Source organism: Danio rerio, chromosome 1, assembly GCF_049306965.1.
Source record: "Danio rerio strain Tuebingen ecotype United States chromosome 1, GRCz12tu, whole genome shotgun sequence".
Classification (NCBI taxonomy): Eukaryota; Metazoa; Chordata; class Actinopteri; order Cypriniformes; family Danionidae; genus Danio; species Danio rerio.
Genome location: NC_133176.1, coordinates 10926611 through 10944459, shown reverse-complemented (window position 1 = coordinate 10944459; position 17849 = coordinate 10926611). Strand labels below are relative to the sequence as shown.

At 32.5% G+C, this 17849-nt stretch overlaps 1 protein-coding gene across 25 annotated transcripts in view; it reads left to right on the top strand.

The window, feature by feature from the left end:
- The first annotated feature begins 364 nt into the window (after positions 1–364).
- Positions 365–17849, top strand: part of gaa2 (alpha glucosidase 2) — a 36583-nt gene continuing 19098 nt past the window's right edge. For 10 of the 25 annotated variants that reach the window (XR_012405455.1, XR_012405454.1, XR_012405451.1 and 7 more), the window contains exons 1-12: positions 365–418; positions 4146–4766; positions 6864–7009; positions 7150–7315; positions 7696–7792; positions 10503–10622; positions 10703–10821; positions 13580–13711; positions 14961–15071; positions 16430–16543; positions 16630–16714; positions 16799–16916. Coding sequence is in view for 7 of the 25 variants with exons in the window: in XM_068220999.2 (XP_068077100.2) it covers positions 4155–4766; positions 6864–7009; positions 7150–7315; positions 7696–7792; positions 10503–10622; positions 10703–10821; positions 13580–13711; positions 14961–15071; positions 16430–16543; positions 16630–16714; positions 16799–16916 (1820 nt within the window). In the remaining 18 variants the exon portion in view is untranslated. Of the gene's footprint in view, positions 419–576; positions 742–1069; positions 1313–1581; positions 1623–4145; positions 4767–6863; positions 7010–7149; positions 7316–7695; positions 7793–10502; positions 10623–10702; positions 10822–13579; positions 13712–14960; positions 15072–16429; positions 16544–16629; positions 16715–16798; positions 16917–17849 lie in introns of those variants that run through there. The other 15 variants (XR_012405453.1, XR_012405452.1, XR_012405444.1 and 12 more) reach the window with 6 other exon arrangements.

Here is a 17849-nt window from a genome sequence, read left to right as displayed (position 1 = left end):
TTACTTTAATTTATTTTAACGTTAGTATATTAGATTGAGTTGCCATCTGCTGGACAAATGGCACATACACATATGAATACTACATTTTCTATTGTCTAAGTCATTATATTCGTGCATTTGCATATATTATTTTGAAATTTCAGTAATTAAACTTTCTATTTTATTTATTTTTATTTATTTATTTTTTTCAAATTATTTGAATATTAAGTTTTCCTATTTCGTTTTTAGGTTCTCAAACAAATCAATCCAATAAAATAAATTGTTTCCAGACCAGTAGATGGCAGTAATGAAATAACTGGAGAGAAAGTAAAGAAAGCAGAGAAGAAATCATTATTTTTAACCGGCTCTTTGCGAGGCTTCATTCAAATCAATTCGCAAAGTGATACAATCTACATAAAGAGTCAAAACTGAGATATGGGTGAGAAAATGCAATTTACATCACTTTACCACACACAAACAAAAAAAACAAATCATCAAAAATTCCGCTGAAGCTTTTTTTTTGCGAGGACCAGATTGAACCAGTGAACCGGTTCACTGTAATGATCTGTCTTAAAGAGCCGATTTACTAAGTGAATCAGATTCTTATCGCTACCGTAGGACACGCACAACAACAGCAACTTCATAAGACATGAAATATCCGTAACATTTACCAGCGCGCTTGACCAGAGCATGTTTGCCGATGTAATGTAGCCTGTTAGACACCAAAACCATATAGCATCAGATATTTTTTCTGCATAAGAAGTAAGTATGCATTTAATATGTTGTGTGTGCTGCTGAATGTTTCATGTAAGGCTCAGTCTTGTTCATTTTGTGCAACAGATATATGATGTGTGATGTGCCTGGAAAAATGTATGCAATGCGCCATTCATTAAAAATAAATAAGTGGAAAGCCAATACACGTTAGCGTTAGCATATATATTTTTTAGCCACACATGAGAAATGCATTTACATTGTTAATACAAACATTTTTGTGCCTTTCTTTCTTTGTGTCATGTAATGGTGTCTGGCTTGGCACGGTCTTTTTTTCTGAAGATTGGAAATTAAAATAATATTTTCATCAATGTGCTGCAGAGGTTTTGTGATTATTCTAACATGAGAATATTCCTATACCGGGGTATTTAGGAAGCACGGCGTGTGTTTGTATGGATTGTGTAGTTTAACTTGTTTGTTGGACTCTGGTCTCTGCATTATCTAAAAACTGAAATGAGATATGGCCTGTCAATCAAATATTTAGCTTCTATGCTGTTGCTGAACATTCGTGCTTTTGTCTTAAACGTTGTGAGCACCAGCCTTGGCCAACAGTTGTACACAAGTAGGTTGGTTTGGTTTGGTTTTATCAACTTAAAAACAAGATTAGTACTATCTAACTGACTGTAAACAATGCTGTGTTTTGATAATCACTGGCTGCTAGTATGATTTTTTTGCCTATTTAGAATTAACAAAGAATACTTTTCTGAAATGATATTATTAAGGGGAATGTCTGACTATCTGAATATAAAACCAGCTTGGTTATTTTACTCTTATAACACGTTTTATCATTAAAAATGTAACTATCTTTGCATGCTTGATTTTTTTCATTTTGGAAATAAGGAGCAAATAGCATGAATCTCTCCGTAGAAGAGGTACGGTATCAAATCTGATTTATTTTCTCTCCAATAGGACTGCTTCCTCCAGTAGCCACTTCCCTTTGTAGTTCTTCTTTCCTATAGTTGCAGTTGAAAAAAGTTACTTAAGAAAGTCCCTGATTTATGGTGCCGTCACTGTGGTTTCTTGCAGAGACTGAAGAACTGCTGATACCTGAAAAGATTTCTCATTAATTAAATGATTTGGTTATCAAGTCTGTAAATGATTTTAATGATGTTGCATGCAAATAAAATAAAGAAAATGCAAATATTTTTTTATTTTATTTGCTAGCTTCAGATATAGAAGTATAATCACTGTTAAGTAGGACATTTCGGCATCATACAACACACATTGTCAATACCTAAAAAGGTTTTAATAACAAATTGAGGCATATATAACATATTTTAACAAATTACAGACATGTCAGAGTGCCCAATTTGGTCATCCAAGTTTGAGGAACCCCCATCCTGAAAAATTAAAGACCCATCAAAATAAATATTACATATTCATTCTAAAATATTATTTACAAAATATTTATATCTCTGTAATAAGTTACATTGTAAAAAAACAATCTATTTCTTTATGTAATACTATATTTACCCATTCACATATTTGTTTAATTATTTTTATAACTTTTTATTATTTATTTGTTTAATTTGTATTTATCTGCTTCCATTATTCATTCATTTGTTTATTCAATTAAATTATTTTGGATTCTTTATTTGAATCTTGGCACAGTCGCATTTTTTTGCTAATTAATTTATGAAAAACTTAATCATTCTAATCCCAGTTTTATTGATTTATTTGTCCCTTTAATGCTCTTGTGTTTTATTTATCTTTATAAAAATGTTGGTTTAGTAAAGGAAAAGTGTCAGCAAATTAATAGTAAACAAATGACTAAATATTAAAATATTAAGAATATATATATATATATATATATATATATATATATATATATATATATATGTGTGTGTGTGTGTGTGTATATATATATATATATATATATATATATATATATATATATATATATATATATATATATATATATATATATATATGAGCAATATCACACGAGTAGCTTAGTGCCCCCCACCAGTGCTGATATACAGTCATATCGCACTGCTACAAGTGTGATATTGCGTTTATACAACAGTTTGACGGCATAATTGTGTATATAAAAACAAAATCAAACATAGAGCGTCTCAAAAACCCTTTTGTATGAGGAACTACTTTCTTCCGGATTCAAATCATAAGCTGACAGTTAAACAGTTGAGTGTGCATCTTTTAAACTTTAGATCTGTAGTGTCTGCTTTTTGCTGGCTGTATGTGGGCGGAGTAATACACAAAGGGTAAAGAGGCTGTAGGAATTCTGATATTGCAGAATATTGCATGGCTATCAGCCAATTAGATTTCAGAACCAGAAAGAACTGTTGTATATATATATATATATATATATATATATATATATATATATATATATATATATATATATATATATATATATATATATATATATATATATATATATATATTTATATCATTTAATTAATTAATTAATTAATTAATTAAGAGTTTAAAAGCATTATCCATTGTTTGTTCAGTTTAAAAGGATAGTTCACCCCAAAATAAAAGTTTACTTTTTATATTGCCCTCAAGTAGTAAGATATTTTGAATACAAAAGAAGATATTTTGAAAAATGTTGGAAACGGGTAACCATTGTCTTTCATAGCATACAGTGGAAGTCAATGGTAACTCGTTTTCAAAATTTTTCAAAATATTTTCAAAATATCTAGATAATGCTGGACATGGGTAATCACGGAAATGTTGGAAATGGGTAACCATTGTCTTCCATAGTATGCTCTGGAAGACAGTGGTTGCCCAATTTCAACATTTTTCAAAATCTGTTCTTATGTATTGAAAATATCATACCACTTGAGGGTAATAAACAAAAGAAGATATTTTGAAAAATGTTGGAAACGAGTAACCATTGTCTACCATAGCATACTGTGGAAGTCAATGGTTACCCACTTCTAACATTTTACAAAATATCTTCTTTTGTATTCAAAATATTTTGCTACTTGAGGGTAATAAACAAAATAATATATTTTACATACTATGGAAGTCAATGGTTACCCATTTCCAACATATTTTAAAATATCTTATTTTGTTTGTAACTATAGAAAGAAACTCACTAAGGTTTAAAACAAGTAAAGGATGAGGAAATGATCACAGAATAACATGCACAGAATAACATGCATAATGCATAATAAGGACGCAGTTTTAGCAAACACTTTCTCTTTTCTTAGCGATTAACAGTTTTATTGATTCCTACACAAAATACAGAATCTCTTTACAGAATCGAACTTCTAGAATCAAACCCAAACAAACTAGTCCCCAACTAAGGCTTTGCGGTCACGCTATAATTACTGTAATTCCAATTAAAACCTTCGATATAAAAAGTCAAAGCGAGACAAAAACAACAAAAAATAAAAAACCTCACCTTCTCTTATCTTTATCTGCAGGCATTTGAAATGGTGTCCTACGAGAGACTCACCCCCGAGGAGGTTCACTTCTCCGGAGCTGCATTATTGGATAATGACGAGTCGACAGACGCAGATCTAAAAGAGGGGGACCCAGAGCTGCCCCTGCTGCCCCAGAGCCCTCGCTGCTCCATCACTGCCGCCCTGCTGACCCTCGGGGGGCTCATTGTTGTCCTCTCTGCCGTCTGGCTGCTCGGGACCTTATTTTGGATCCACAATCCACCCTCTACAGAATCCCATAGGCCCCCTTCACCCAAAAGCCAAAACGGAACAGGGCTGCAGCCGGAGTCCTGCTCTCAGGTGCCTGAAGGGTGGAGGTTTGACTGCTATCCTGAAAGAAATGTGGTGGTGACGGAGGACATGTGCCATGCTAGAAACTGCTGCTTTATTCAGAGCTCACGGGGCAATGTTTCGGCACAGAATGGAGTGCCATGGTGTTTTTACACTCCTGATTATCCGTCCTATGAGCTAATGTCTATTGTTGATACGGAGATGGGCAAGGTGGGAAAGCTGCTTAGGAATAAGAAGACATACTATCCCAAAGACATCGATGCTCTGCAGCTGGAAGTGCTGTTTGAGGAGGACCACAGGCTGCGTGTGAAGGTCAGAGCGTTGTTCCTGTGATTAAGATTATTAGTTGTGGATAGAGTACTTAAAAATCGTACTCCAGTAAAAGCCCCATTAGCTGCTCAAAAATGTAGTGCAAGTAGAGTAAAAGTATCTTGTAAATATTACTGAGTATGAGTAAAAAGTTGGCCTTTTAAAAGAGTAGTGAGCATTACACTTTTAAAGTCTGATGCATTTACTGTACATGCAATTTGTGCATGTGTGTGAAAACGTAATATTCTGTAGTGCATCATACATCCTTCATACAGTCTAAACAGTCTCTAGGTCATTGTGTGTGATGGTTTTGGACATCCTCATGGACACTTTCAATTCTTTTAAAACTGTTTGCAGCATTTTTGAAGCGTTCATGTCCTTAGGTTGTTCTGTATGATGCGATTGAGCCGTGCGGTTTGATTGCACATGAATCACAGGGACTGATTGTTGTACTTTAGCCAATCCTCATAGATAAGAAAATATAAAATAGTGACTGCAGGTTGAAGGAGAATAGTAGAGTAAGTGCCGATACTGCACTAAAATGTACTCAAGAGAATGTAAAAGTACACATTTTTAAAACGACTTAGTAAATTACAATTGCCGAGAAAAACTACTCCATTACAGTCATTTGAGTATTTGTAATATTTTACATTACACCACTGGACATACTTTAGATACAGAAAAGTTTTTACATGTTGTGCACTGATGCATAAAAAAGTGAGAATCAGAAATGTTATTAATTACTGTAGGCTTGTCATACATATTAATATATAGTTTTATTGTAAATAAAGTGCTATCCAAAGCAATGCATTGTTCACATTAAGTCTTATTTGTTTTATTTCAGCTAGAATAAAAGCATTTTAAATTTTTTAAAAGCCCTTTTAAGGTCAAAAATTTATAGCCTCTTTAAGCATTTTTTTTTTCAATTGTTTCCAGAACAAACCATCATTGTGCATTGACTTGCCTAATTATCCTAACCTGCCTCTAACCTAGTTACCTCTTTAAATTACCCTTATTTAGTAAAATATGATGTACTGTAGATAAAATAAATCAGTTATTAGAAATGAGTTATGAAAACTATCATGTTTAGAAATGCTTGACAATATCTTCTCTCCGTTAAACAGAAATTAGGGGAAAAAATAAACAAGGGAAATAATAATTCTGACTTCAACTATATATAAATAAATAATTGTAATTATTACTTATTTTAAATTATTTATAATTACTTTTAACAAAAATACTATATGATATTTTTTCCTGTGTTTATTTGTTCGCTCTTATTTTAGTTTAATTATTAAATAAAAACATATATTTTTCATGTTTTAAAATGCTAAATTATTGATTTTTACTTATTAAAAATATATCTTTGTATTATTGACGTTAATAATTAAATAATAATTATTTATTAATATTATTATCCGTTCAGAAGATTGTCTCAGTGACAATATAATAATTTCTCAGAGGGTATCCATTTATTTTATGAATAATACAGTAAAAAAGAGATATGTTGTAATATTGTATTGTAGTTAATTCATTTTTTTTTTCTATTTATACATTTTAAAGTGTTTATTATTGTCATGGTAAAGGAAAATACAGGCATTACTTCTGTTTTCAGTGTCTTTCTAATATGCTGATTTGCCATTTTATTATTATTATTATTATTATTATTATTAATATTATTATTGTTGTTGTTGTTATTATTACCTTTATTATTATTATTATTATTATTATTATTATTAAAGCTGAAAATATATATTTTTTTCACAAATCTTGATTTATAGAATGATTGAATGATGTAGAATGATTTATATGATTTTTAAGTCTTTTTTATTTGTTTGGCTTAAATGTGACATTTCAAAACGAATATCCATTTTAACTGTGCATTATAATTATAAAGACCAATTTCACTTGTAGAATTTAAATCAGGTGATTTCTTGTGAAAATCTTTTGTAAGGTGAAATCTTTTTTTAAGTGTTTTGTTTTAATTTATGTAGACAACAAAGTATTGACTTTTAACATGACAAACGCCAGCTTTAATCTTAATTTTGAAAACATTTTCAGACTTTTTATGTTCTCATAATATTCCTGTTTCTCATACAGATAACAGACCCGACTGAAAAGAGGTACGAGGTGCCTATAGATGTCCCTGTGGTTCATAAAAGAGCCTCAAACCCCTCGTACACTGTAGACTTCATCAAGGAGCCGTTTGGACTAATAGTCAAGAGAACGCAGACTGGAGCTGTACTGTAAGTCCACAACACAAACACAAATACACAGATCTGCCTTTCAAATTCACAGAGTAGTTTCAAGCCATCACCAGAAAACTGGCCAACAAGGAGATCTATAATGAATGCCAGAAGTAACATGTATGTTTCTGTGCTGCCAGGCTGAACACATCCATCGCTCCTCTCTTCTACGCGGATCAGTTCCTCCAGATGTCCTCATCTCTACCCACACGTTTCATCTACGGACTGGGTGAACATCGCTCCAACTTTCTGCATGACGTCCAGTGGAACACTCTCACCATGTGGGCTCGAGATGTTCCTCCAATGGTAACTTGACCTTTGTTCGTTCAAACGGCCTTTCCCATTAGGAGAACTATTGGTGACCGTAGTGGACTTCTGATTTGTTTGCAATGCAGGAACTGGGAATGCTATTTGGGGGAAATAAATTAGCGTCTACTTCAGAATAAGATCTAATCCAGCTGGAACTTCTGTTAAAAATTATTTGTAGCATTTATTCTTAACCTAAATATTCAGGACAACCAATTTGTATTACAGTGTACAAATAACAATAATAACATTGAAAAGATAAAAAGATGCAATCAGATTTGGAAAGTATTTTTTTTTATAAATATTCAATCAGCATACACCTATATCATTGTAGAAAAAGTCGACTTGCACTAAATTTTCTCTCTTCCCGGATCTTTCAGGAGCTCACCAACCTCTATGGTGTCCACCCTTTTTATCTTTCCATGGAAGCTGATGGAAATGCACATGGATTTTTCATGCTCAATAGCAATGCAATGGGTGGGTTCATTAAATTTACATTCAGTTATTCAGCAGATGCTTTTGTCCAAAGTGACTTGTGAATTGAGGAGGCATTCAGTAATTTAACAAGAACAGGCAATACACCCATGAAGTGCTGATTATACAAATGAACTGTTAGTGCTCAGAGAATTAAGTGCTTGAGTACGGAGGGGTGATGTTTCATACATTGCAAACAGTGTACCTCTTCACAAGCATTGAAGCCAAGCAATGAGTGCACATACTCTAATTTTATTGTCATGTTTACAGTATGATAAGTCTTGCGTTTTATTGTGTTAATGCACCCAGTTAAGATTATTATCTTGAATTTTTATGAAAATCATGTAATTGTATTAAGTTCTATATTTTATTATTCATTATATTAATTATTCTATTTATTATTAATCTTGTAAACATTAGTTTCAATGGCTACCTGCCAAAACATTCTGCCTGATGAAGGATTGGTGTGCTTAGATGATAAGTTCATGCATTAGAAAAAATACAAAAGACCATCATATCAGATTTACATCAGCTCTCATGAAACTTTGAACTGATTGAATTGATTATTTGTGTTAATTTGTAAACCTTTATGATACACACTTAATAAGAAGAGTGCTTTGTGCGTTCATTTGGTGTTTTTCCCATGAATATTTGTGGTTGTGAATGTCAGGTGATGTTTTGGTCTAAAATCAGTTGCTGAAATTTAGATTAAAGCTGGCATAAAACCGACTTCACAGTCACCTTTTATCCTCTATTATTACTAATATTACAGTAAAGCAACTTCTGAAATGTTTGTGCATTTGGGTATTTATTCAGTTTTGGATTGTTGAGGGGTAGATAGTTGTTAAGGTTTTTTTTTTTTTTTTTTAAAGCTTCCATTTTTGCAAAAATGTTTAAAAAGTTGGATAATCAATAATAACAATAAAAATAAAAATATATAAATAAACATTTTTACACAACAGTTATTTAAATTATTATTATTTTTATAATTCTATTACTATTTTCTATATATTGAGGAAAATGTAATTAGTTATTTACACGCAGGGCCATTTTTTTATCAAAGTTAATATTTAGCCGACAATATTTTGGTAACATCTTTTTTTTTTTCTTTTTTTTTTATTTATTATTTTTTTTTTTATGAGGTGGGTTGTTAGCTCAACCCTCAGTCTGGAGGACCAGGACATACAGTTGATGTCAGAATTTTTAGCCCCCCTTTGAATTTTGAATTTTCTCTTTTAAATATTTCCCAAATGATGTTTAACAGAGCAAGAAAATTTACACAGTATGTCTGATAATATTTTTTCTTCTGGAGAAAGTCTTATTTATTTTATTTCGACTAGAATAAAAGCAGTTATTAATTTTTTTAAGAACTATTTCAGTGTCAAAATGATTAGCCCCTTTAAGCTATTTTTTTTACTTGATAGTTTACAGAACAAACCATCGTTATACAGGGTGGGCCATTTATATAGATACATCTTAATTAACTTATTGGGAATTTCACAAGAATAAACAAGGGTGTGCTTGGTTTTAACGTAACTTAATTTTTTTCATGAGTTATTTACAAGCCCCCTCACATATACTAATGTGCCACAAACAGGACGTTTATAGCACCAACCATTCCTATCTTATTAAGGTGTATCCATATAAATGGCCCACCCTGTACAATAACTTGCCTATTTACCCTAACCTGCCTAGTTTACCTGATTAACCTAGTTAAGCCCTTAAATGTAATGTGTACACACATACACTACGGACAATTAAGCTTACCCAATTCACCTATAGCGCATGTCTTTGGACTTGTGGGGAAAACCAGAGCACCCGGAGGAAACTCACGCGAACACGAGAAGAAAATACAAGCTCCACACAGAAATGCCAACTGATCCAGCTGGAGCTCGAACCAGCGACCTGCATTAAATATAAAATAGTTATTATATATAATTATAAATTATATATATAAACTATTTTATATTTAATGCAGGTAGCTGGTATATATATATATATATATATATATATATATATATATATATATATATATATATATATATATATATATATATATATATATATATATATATATATATATATATATATATACACATACATACACCAGCGATCCCCTATTATATATGTGTTTGTGTGTGTGTATATATGTGTGTGTATATATGTATATATGTGTGTGTGTGTGTGTATGTATATACAGTATGTATACATACTATAAATAATAGTAAAGTATAATTAATACTTTAATAATACTAATAGTATAGTATAGTATAGTATAATTATATACAAAAATAAATAATTTCATGGTTAATGTAAACAAGCAAGTGGGATCAAAATATAGAAAGATCGTTTAAAATAAACAAAACAAGCAATTACAAACAATCATAAAAGATTACTAGACACAGACTGAAATCAATCCTGACTAGAAGATGATATCTTTTTTAACGAATTTTGCAAAAAAAGGAATGGAATTTTAACTCCAGGACAAGCACAAGCTCTGACGAAAAGTATGTTTGTCATGGTTGATTAATAATAGACATTTTTATGTAACATGACACTTTGTGGTATTACCATGGTGCATGTCCTAAAATATAAAATATATCTGTATAAATCTATATACAGCAAACTCTGGTGATACCAGATCATGTTTTTTGGAAGTGTATGCTGTCTGCATGGACTTTGTAATAATGTATGTAAATAATCTTTTATGCAGATGTGGTTTTGCAGCCTGCACCAGCTGTTACTTGGCGTATGATTGGTGGGATCCTCGACTTTTACATTTTCTTAGGCCCGGATCCCAGCTCTGTGATTGGACAGTATCTGGATGTTGTAGGTGAGCAAGGGTTGTTTGATAAGCATGATGAATAAGAAGTTTACCAACAAACTGTCAAATCTACTTTTTTTTCACATTAGGAAAGCCTGCTATGCCCATCTACTGGGCTCTGGGGTATCATCTGTGCCGATGGGGCTACAAGACAAGCAACAAAACCTGGAGTGTTGTAAAAGAAATGCGGAATTATGGGATACCTCAGGTATGCTAGCATTTAGATCATTTTCAGACAACATTTAATTTGGTGTAAGTACTAATAGCTCAGTTTGCAGTCATGGTCAACAGTAGATCTCTGGCTGTAGCCCACCAGATTTACACCCTAGAAAGACGTCAGGAAAAATGGATCAACTATCTAATGAGAATAAATTATCATGTATATACTGTCTCATTTAGGGTTATTAGTGTGTATGTGTATATTATGTATTTGTGACAAAATATGTAAATAACAAAAGCATATAATACAGTTACTAAAGTTTAATTAAAAATGAATTACAATTTAATAAAAAAATAATTACAATGTAATTAAAAAAATGTTATTTAAAATATTAATGTATATTATTATAAAATATTAATGAATTATGTCAATTATATTATTATATAATATTTTTCCCAAATACACGCATTCATCCTTCACATCACTGCTTATGCCACTGCTGACAGGAAGATTAAAACAGCTTAAAGAGCCCATATTATACATGAAATAAGGTCATATCTTGGTTGTAAGGGTCTCCAACAACAGTCTAATATGCATGCAAGGTCAAAAAACACTTTCATGGTCTTATAATCTGCATTTATTTTTATCTAATTATCCCAGCGACTCCTGTATGAATCGTCCAGTGATTCATTTGTTCCCAAACCCCTCCTTAGCGCGAAGCTAATCTGCGCTGATTGGGCCGATGACAGTCTGTCGCGATTGGTCGACTGCCTTCAGTCAGAGAGGGAAATGGCCAATAGCTAATCAGCAATTTAAAAAGTAATCACAGTTCATACACGCTCGATAGTGTAGGCGTGGACTTTAGCTGCCACACTATGGCGAGTGGATAGTGCCACGGATAACCGAACGAAGGAGACAGTCGTGTACTCGCCATACCACACACACACAAAAACACACACACACCTCCGGATGACAACGCTCCCGCTTCAGCCCGCACCCGCCAGGTTTTAGCCTGAGAACCCGCTCCGTTTTCTGCCCGCCGCGCCCGGTCCCGCTAGAGCGGAGAACACAACCAAATATCACCCAGTATACAGTCCAGACAGCCAAGCTGTCTGTATAAAAACACACACACAGCACAAAGTACACAAAGCTCGTTCGTTCGTTCGCTCTCTCTCTCTCTCTCTCTCCCTCTCTCTCCCCGCGCCAGATTTCTGCGGCGCGGGAATACATTTCCGAATAAATCGCGGGAGCAGAACTCTAGCACGGAGCTCCATAAACAAACAGCACGCGTCGCGTTTTTAACGTGACTTTGCACGCGATAAGATAATATATCCAGTTAACCTGATACAGTACACGCGGTTACAAGTAACAAATCACAACTAAATACATTTGCAAGCTAGAGTAAACGAGGCAACAACTTTAACCGCACGTACTTACACTTGAGAAATGTAGGAAGAAACCCATCCTGACGTCCATCAGTTACTCTTTACTGATCCTTCCTTTAACAAACTCAGATGAAGTATTCTTTGTAGCATGTAGCTTCCAGAAGTTTCCAACTGCTTGGTTATAATGCTGATGTTTCATCTTTGGGTAGAGACTCAATATATCCATCTGCAGTGTGACTTCAATCGACCGGCATGTTTGTGTGCGTGTGTTTGTGGGTGTGCGTGTGTTTGTGGGTGTGTGTGTGTGTGTGTGTGTGTGTCTGGGTTACTGCGTCAGAGGGCGGGGCCTCAGGTTTGAAATCTCCCGGGTTTGCGCGTGCACGTGAAAAACTTTGTTTCGTTCGTACGTCATGGCGAAACACCTAATGAGTCGGTATCAAGGCGACTCGTTTGAAGCACTATGAATCGACTCTTTTATAGATGAATCAACAGTTTTAAACACTGTATTCTTACAGATTTAAGCCTTAGCTGGATACTTCACTTCACTTAGAGCTGTGTTACACACTACATGGAGGGGAATTTTCAAAAACCCATAATATGGGCTCTTTAATCAAATGTTTTTTTATTTTTTTTATTTCATAATGTACATGATCCTTTATTTTTTGCTGACATACAAAGGGCATCTCAAATGTCTGAATTCTGCTTTTGTAATGAGCTGCTTGTGGCAGTAGGGATGCAACGATTAACCGATTTCACTATGAACCGCAATTAAATTTGTCACAGTTAATTAATCGTAAAGATTTCTTTTACACCACAGTTCTGCACTGCAACTAAACAAAGTTATGCCAACTGTGTGCTGGTTTAAAGTTGCGAGCTTGTACACTTAAAGCTAATACGCACGCACACTGGATAAGCTATGGTTGATCAAAAATGCCTTTCAGACAGAGGTTCAGCAGCCTTTAACTACATTTGTTGGCGTTAAAAGGGAAATATTTAGCTAATACGTATCTTAGATTTACTATAGACAAATACTATTTTATTTATTCATTTATTTGTTGTTCTATTTTTTATTTTCAGTGTAAAATTATTACTTATGTTTAAATGCCAAAACTTTTTTTCCACTTATATTTATATTTCACTTTTATTTATTTATTTATTTATTCTATGTAATATATTTATATTTATTGTATTTTTGTAATTTAAACAACACTTTAAAATATGCAGAGTTTTTTTTAAGTGGTTTTCTAAACTAATTATCATTTGAAATTAATGAATAACAATCGTGATAACCGTAAAACCGTGGTTATTCCACAGATTATAATTGTACAACCAAAATCTATAATCATTGCATCCCTATGTGGCAGAAAAGAAAGTTGTGTTTTCACTGAATGCAAATTATACTAATATTTATGGTCTTTCAGGATGTTCAGTGGAACGATATTGACTACATGGATAGAAGTCTAGACTTCACTTACGACCCTTCAGGCTTTTCCACCCTTCCAGACCTGGTGAAAGACCTTCAACGACATGATCAACACTATGTCATGATTCTGGTACAGAAAAAAATTGATTGATTGATTCAAATTTGAAAAAGCATTTAAATGTTAATACCTACAGAGCCACTAAAGAGATGTGGCGGTAGGAAATGTTTATATATTAAAATTTTTTCTTTCTCTAACAATGTTTGCACATTCTCTCCAAAACTTTTGCACTCCCTCACAAAATGTTCAGTTTACATATTAAAAATATAGGTCATTTGTATGTACGGAGAAGCATGAACCCAGAGTGGGAATGCAATTCATTCCATTAAATGGTTGATGTCGATAATAGACTATCAGGAATAATTTCATTTGACCAAGAAATTGAATGCACAGATTAAATCTCCCACTCTCGTTCTATTCCCAACTCGACATTCTTTACCGATTCTTCCCTTCTCTCTGCTTCCCACACTTTCCTGTCTGTAATCCCAACTGTCCTTTCCATTAGAGGTAGAAACCCCTAAAAAAGTGTAAAGAAAAGAAAATTTACTTTTCAAATTTCATTTTTTATGTTACATATACACAAAGGCCAAATTCTACATATAGAAATACCAAATTGGTAAAAAACAATAATTGTGTTAATATTCTGGGGTCATCTGTTTGTTGTCTGTATACAAAATAACACAGAATTAATAATACAACTTGTTAACAGTGTTATGCAAATCCCAATGCAAACCCTTCTGGTAATTTTGATTGCGTAAAAGATAATTCCGACCTATAAGGTGTGCAGTTTTAATATTCACAGTTAAAAGACTGATGCACTGTCAGACTCCTTGGTTTTAGTGGAGCAGTCCAATAAATAAAATGCAAATCTATACTTGTTTTTTCTGAATTTGTTAATGTCTTAATTATTTATCTGAAACTAAGTTTGTTTAATTCAATTACAGAGGCTGTCTAAATATCAGAGTCATTAAAATGGATTATAATAGAGTAAATAAGGCTTAATCAGGGCTCAACAATAAGGACTGCTCGATGGTCCGGGGCCAGTGCGAGAGACGCTTGGGACAGTAGACATTTACTGAAAGCAAATCAACTATAAAAGTGAAAGGAGAGAGGCCAATGCATTCTGCAGGATTATTAGTATGTTTCTCCTGCAAAACATCCACATGACACGCTTCCTCATTTAGGTCTTGTCTCTTTTTTGAAGCATTAGATCAGACTGACAGTCATGAGGCCCATTTGGCAATTGAATGTTTCACATGACGGTAGTTGAAACCCTCACTGAAGCATTAGGATGTGTTACTGAAGTGTGTTTCCTCATCAGGATCCTGGAATTAGTAACTCTCAGCCACCTGGCTCTTACTGGCCGTTTGATGAGGGTAAGAAGAAGGGCATCTTCATCAATGACTCAAATGGAGACATCCTTATTGGAAAGGTACACAAATCTAAGCTTTTTCTGATCAAAAATAGAGTAAAAATGGTAATACTGTGAAATCGTATGTATTAGGGGTGTGACGAGACGAGACGCGAGATTGGGTTCATGAGAACGAGACAAGATTTTTACACTATTTTAAAGAAATCCCTAAAGATGAAACGTTTGAATAGAATAGTCTTAGAATTCAAATATTTTGCTAATTTATGAATGAAAAATATTTTTTTTTTATTTAAAAAAATCACAAAATGCAAAACAATTTTGGTGTTTCTTTTAATCAACCTGTAATAAATTTACGTCCATTTTAATGAACATGCATATAATTTTATGTATGCAATAGTTTTATATTAATTTACATTGAATTCTATGCAACGACCATGCAAACACTGCAAAATATTTGTTTAGATATTAATAGAAAATAGCAAACTACTGACTGGCTTTTTCCCTATAGAATTTCAGAGTATTTACATTGCAGATCTTGATTTTCAATTCGGATTTTGTGACAGTATCTGGATTTTTTTTTTTTTGATGACCTGCTTACATTTATCATATCATGCTTACATTTGCATTATCATATCATTTATCATATCTATATTGTTGTAGGTTTATGTGTCTATGTATGGTGTGTGCTTGCATATGTAAGGACTATTGTGTGCGTGATCATGTGGATATATGCTTATATTTTGTGTACATAAATGCTTTTATCAGAGTATGTGTGACAAGTTTATGTGGTATTTTAATGCTTTTTTGTTGTTGTTTGTGAGGCACTTTGAGTTGCGTGTATGTTGGAAAAGTGCTATACAAATAAAATGTATTATTATTATTATTTTTAAAGGTGACTTGTATCACCCCCTGTTTATTTTTTTCCCCAATTTCTGTTTAATGGAGGGCAGATTGTTTCAGCATATTTCTAAGCATAATAGTTTTAAAAACCTATTTCTAATAACTGATTTATTTTATCTTTGCCATGATGACAGTAAATAATATTTTACTAGATATTTTTCAAGACTCTTCTATACAGCTTAAAGTGACATTTAAAGGCTTAACTTGGTTAATAAGGTGAACAAGGCAAAAAAAATAGCTTAAAGGGGCTAATAATTTTGTCACAAAAATATTTTTTTAGAAATGAATAACTGCTTTTATTCTAGACGAAATAAAACAAATAAGACTTTCTCCAGAAGAAAAAAATATTATCAGACATACTGTGAAAATTTCCTTGCTCTGTTAAAAATCATTTGGGAAATATTTAAAAAAGAAAAAAAAATCTAAAGGGGGCTAATAATTCTGACTTCAACTGTATATAAAAATTTAATATTTTCGATTGTTAGTATATATGTTTTTTATTTTTATTGTATTTTAAGGTTTGGCCAGGACTAACTGCTTTTCCAGATTTCTCCAATCCGGACACTCATGAATGGTGGTACCAGAATCTGCAGAGATTTCATAACAAAGTGCCATTCGATGGCGTGTGGATTGTAAGTTGTGCATTATTCTCCTTTTGATCATCAACTTTTGCATTTACCCATGCATTGGTCAGATTTTTTTATATTTCTTCCTTAAGGACATGAATGAGCCGTCTAACTTTTTTGATGGGTCACTGAATGGTTGTCCAGACAATGAACTGGAAAATCCTCCCTACACACCAGGTATCAGTGTGTGGAGATTTACACTATGAATGCAATGTTGGATTGTTTTTCTTCCCGAGTAAGAGAGGGTTTTGTCTGCTGCAGGTATTCTGGGTGGTACATTAAAGGGCAAGACTGTGTGTGCATCTGCACGTCAGAAGATCTCTGTTCACTATAACATACACAGTCTGTATGGACTCATGGAGGCACAGGCTACTGAAAGGTAAAATAATACACATAAACAATTAGAATTATTAGCCCCCCTTTATTTATTTTTTTGTTTTGTTTCAATTTCTGTTTAATGGAGAGAAGATATTTTTCAACGCATTTCTAAACATAATAGTTTTAATAACTGATTTATTTGATTTTTGCCATGATGACAGTACATTAATATTTTGCTAGATTTAATTTAAGATACTAGTATTCAGCTTTAAAGGGCAATTTTAAGGCTTAACTAGGTTAATTAGGCAGGTTGGAGTAATTAGGCAAGTCATTGTATTTTGATAGTTTGTTCTATAAATAAAAATATAGCTTAAGGGGCTAATAATATTGATCTCAAAATGATAAAAAAAAATTTAAAACTGCTTTTATTATATAGCTTATGGCTTAAATAAAACAAATAAGATTTTCTCCAGAAGAAAAAATAAAAGCAAATACTGTGGAAAAATTCATTGCTCTGTTAAACATCATTAGGGAAAATAATTGAAAAGGAAAAAACTATTCACAGGAGGGCAAATCATTTTGATTTCAACTGTATTTACATAAAGTAACGTTCAACATGTATTGTTATTGATAATTTAAATTGTTTAAAGAAAAAAGTCTGACCAACACAGTGTGTTTATTAATATATACAAATAAGTAAATAAATAAATAAATAAATAAATACTATTACTTAAAATAGCTGTTTTCTTTAACTTTTATTTAAAATATAATTTAAATATGTTAATATTGATTTCTCTTCTCCAGTCTTCAATATACCTTGAGAAATCATCCAAATGTTTTTTTGGGGTCTAGTGGCACAAAACAATGACATAGCAGCAAAAAAGTAATACAAAGCTGATTATACAACAGTATAAACAATATAAAATAGTAAAAAAATAAAAATTAAAATTAAAAAAAAGGTAGAAAGCTGTATTTGTAATAGAAGGCTTTTGTT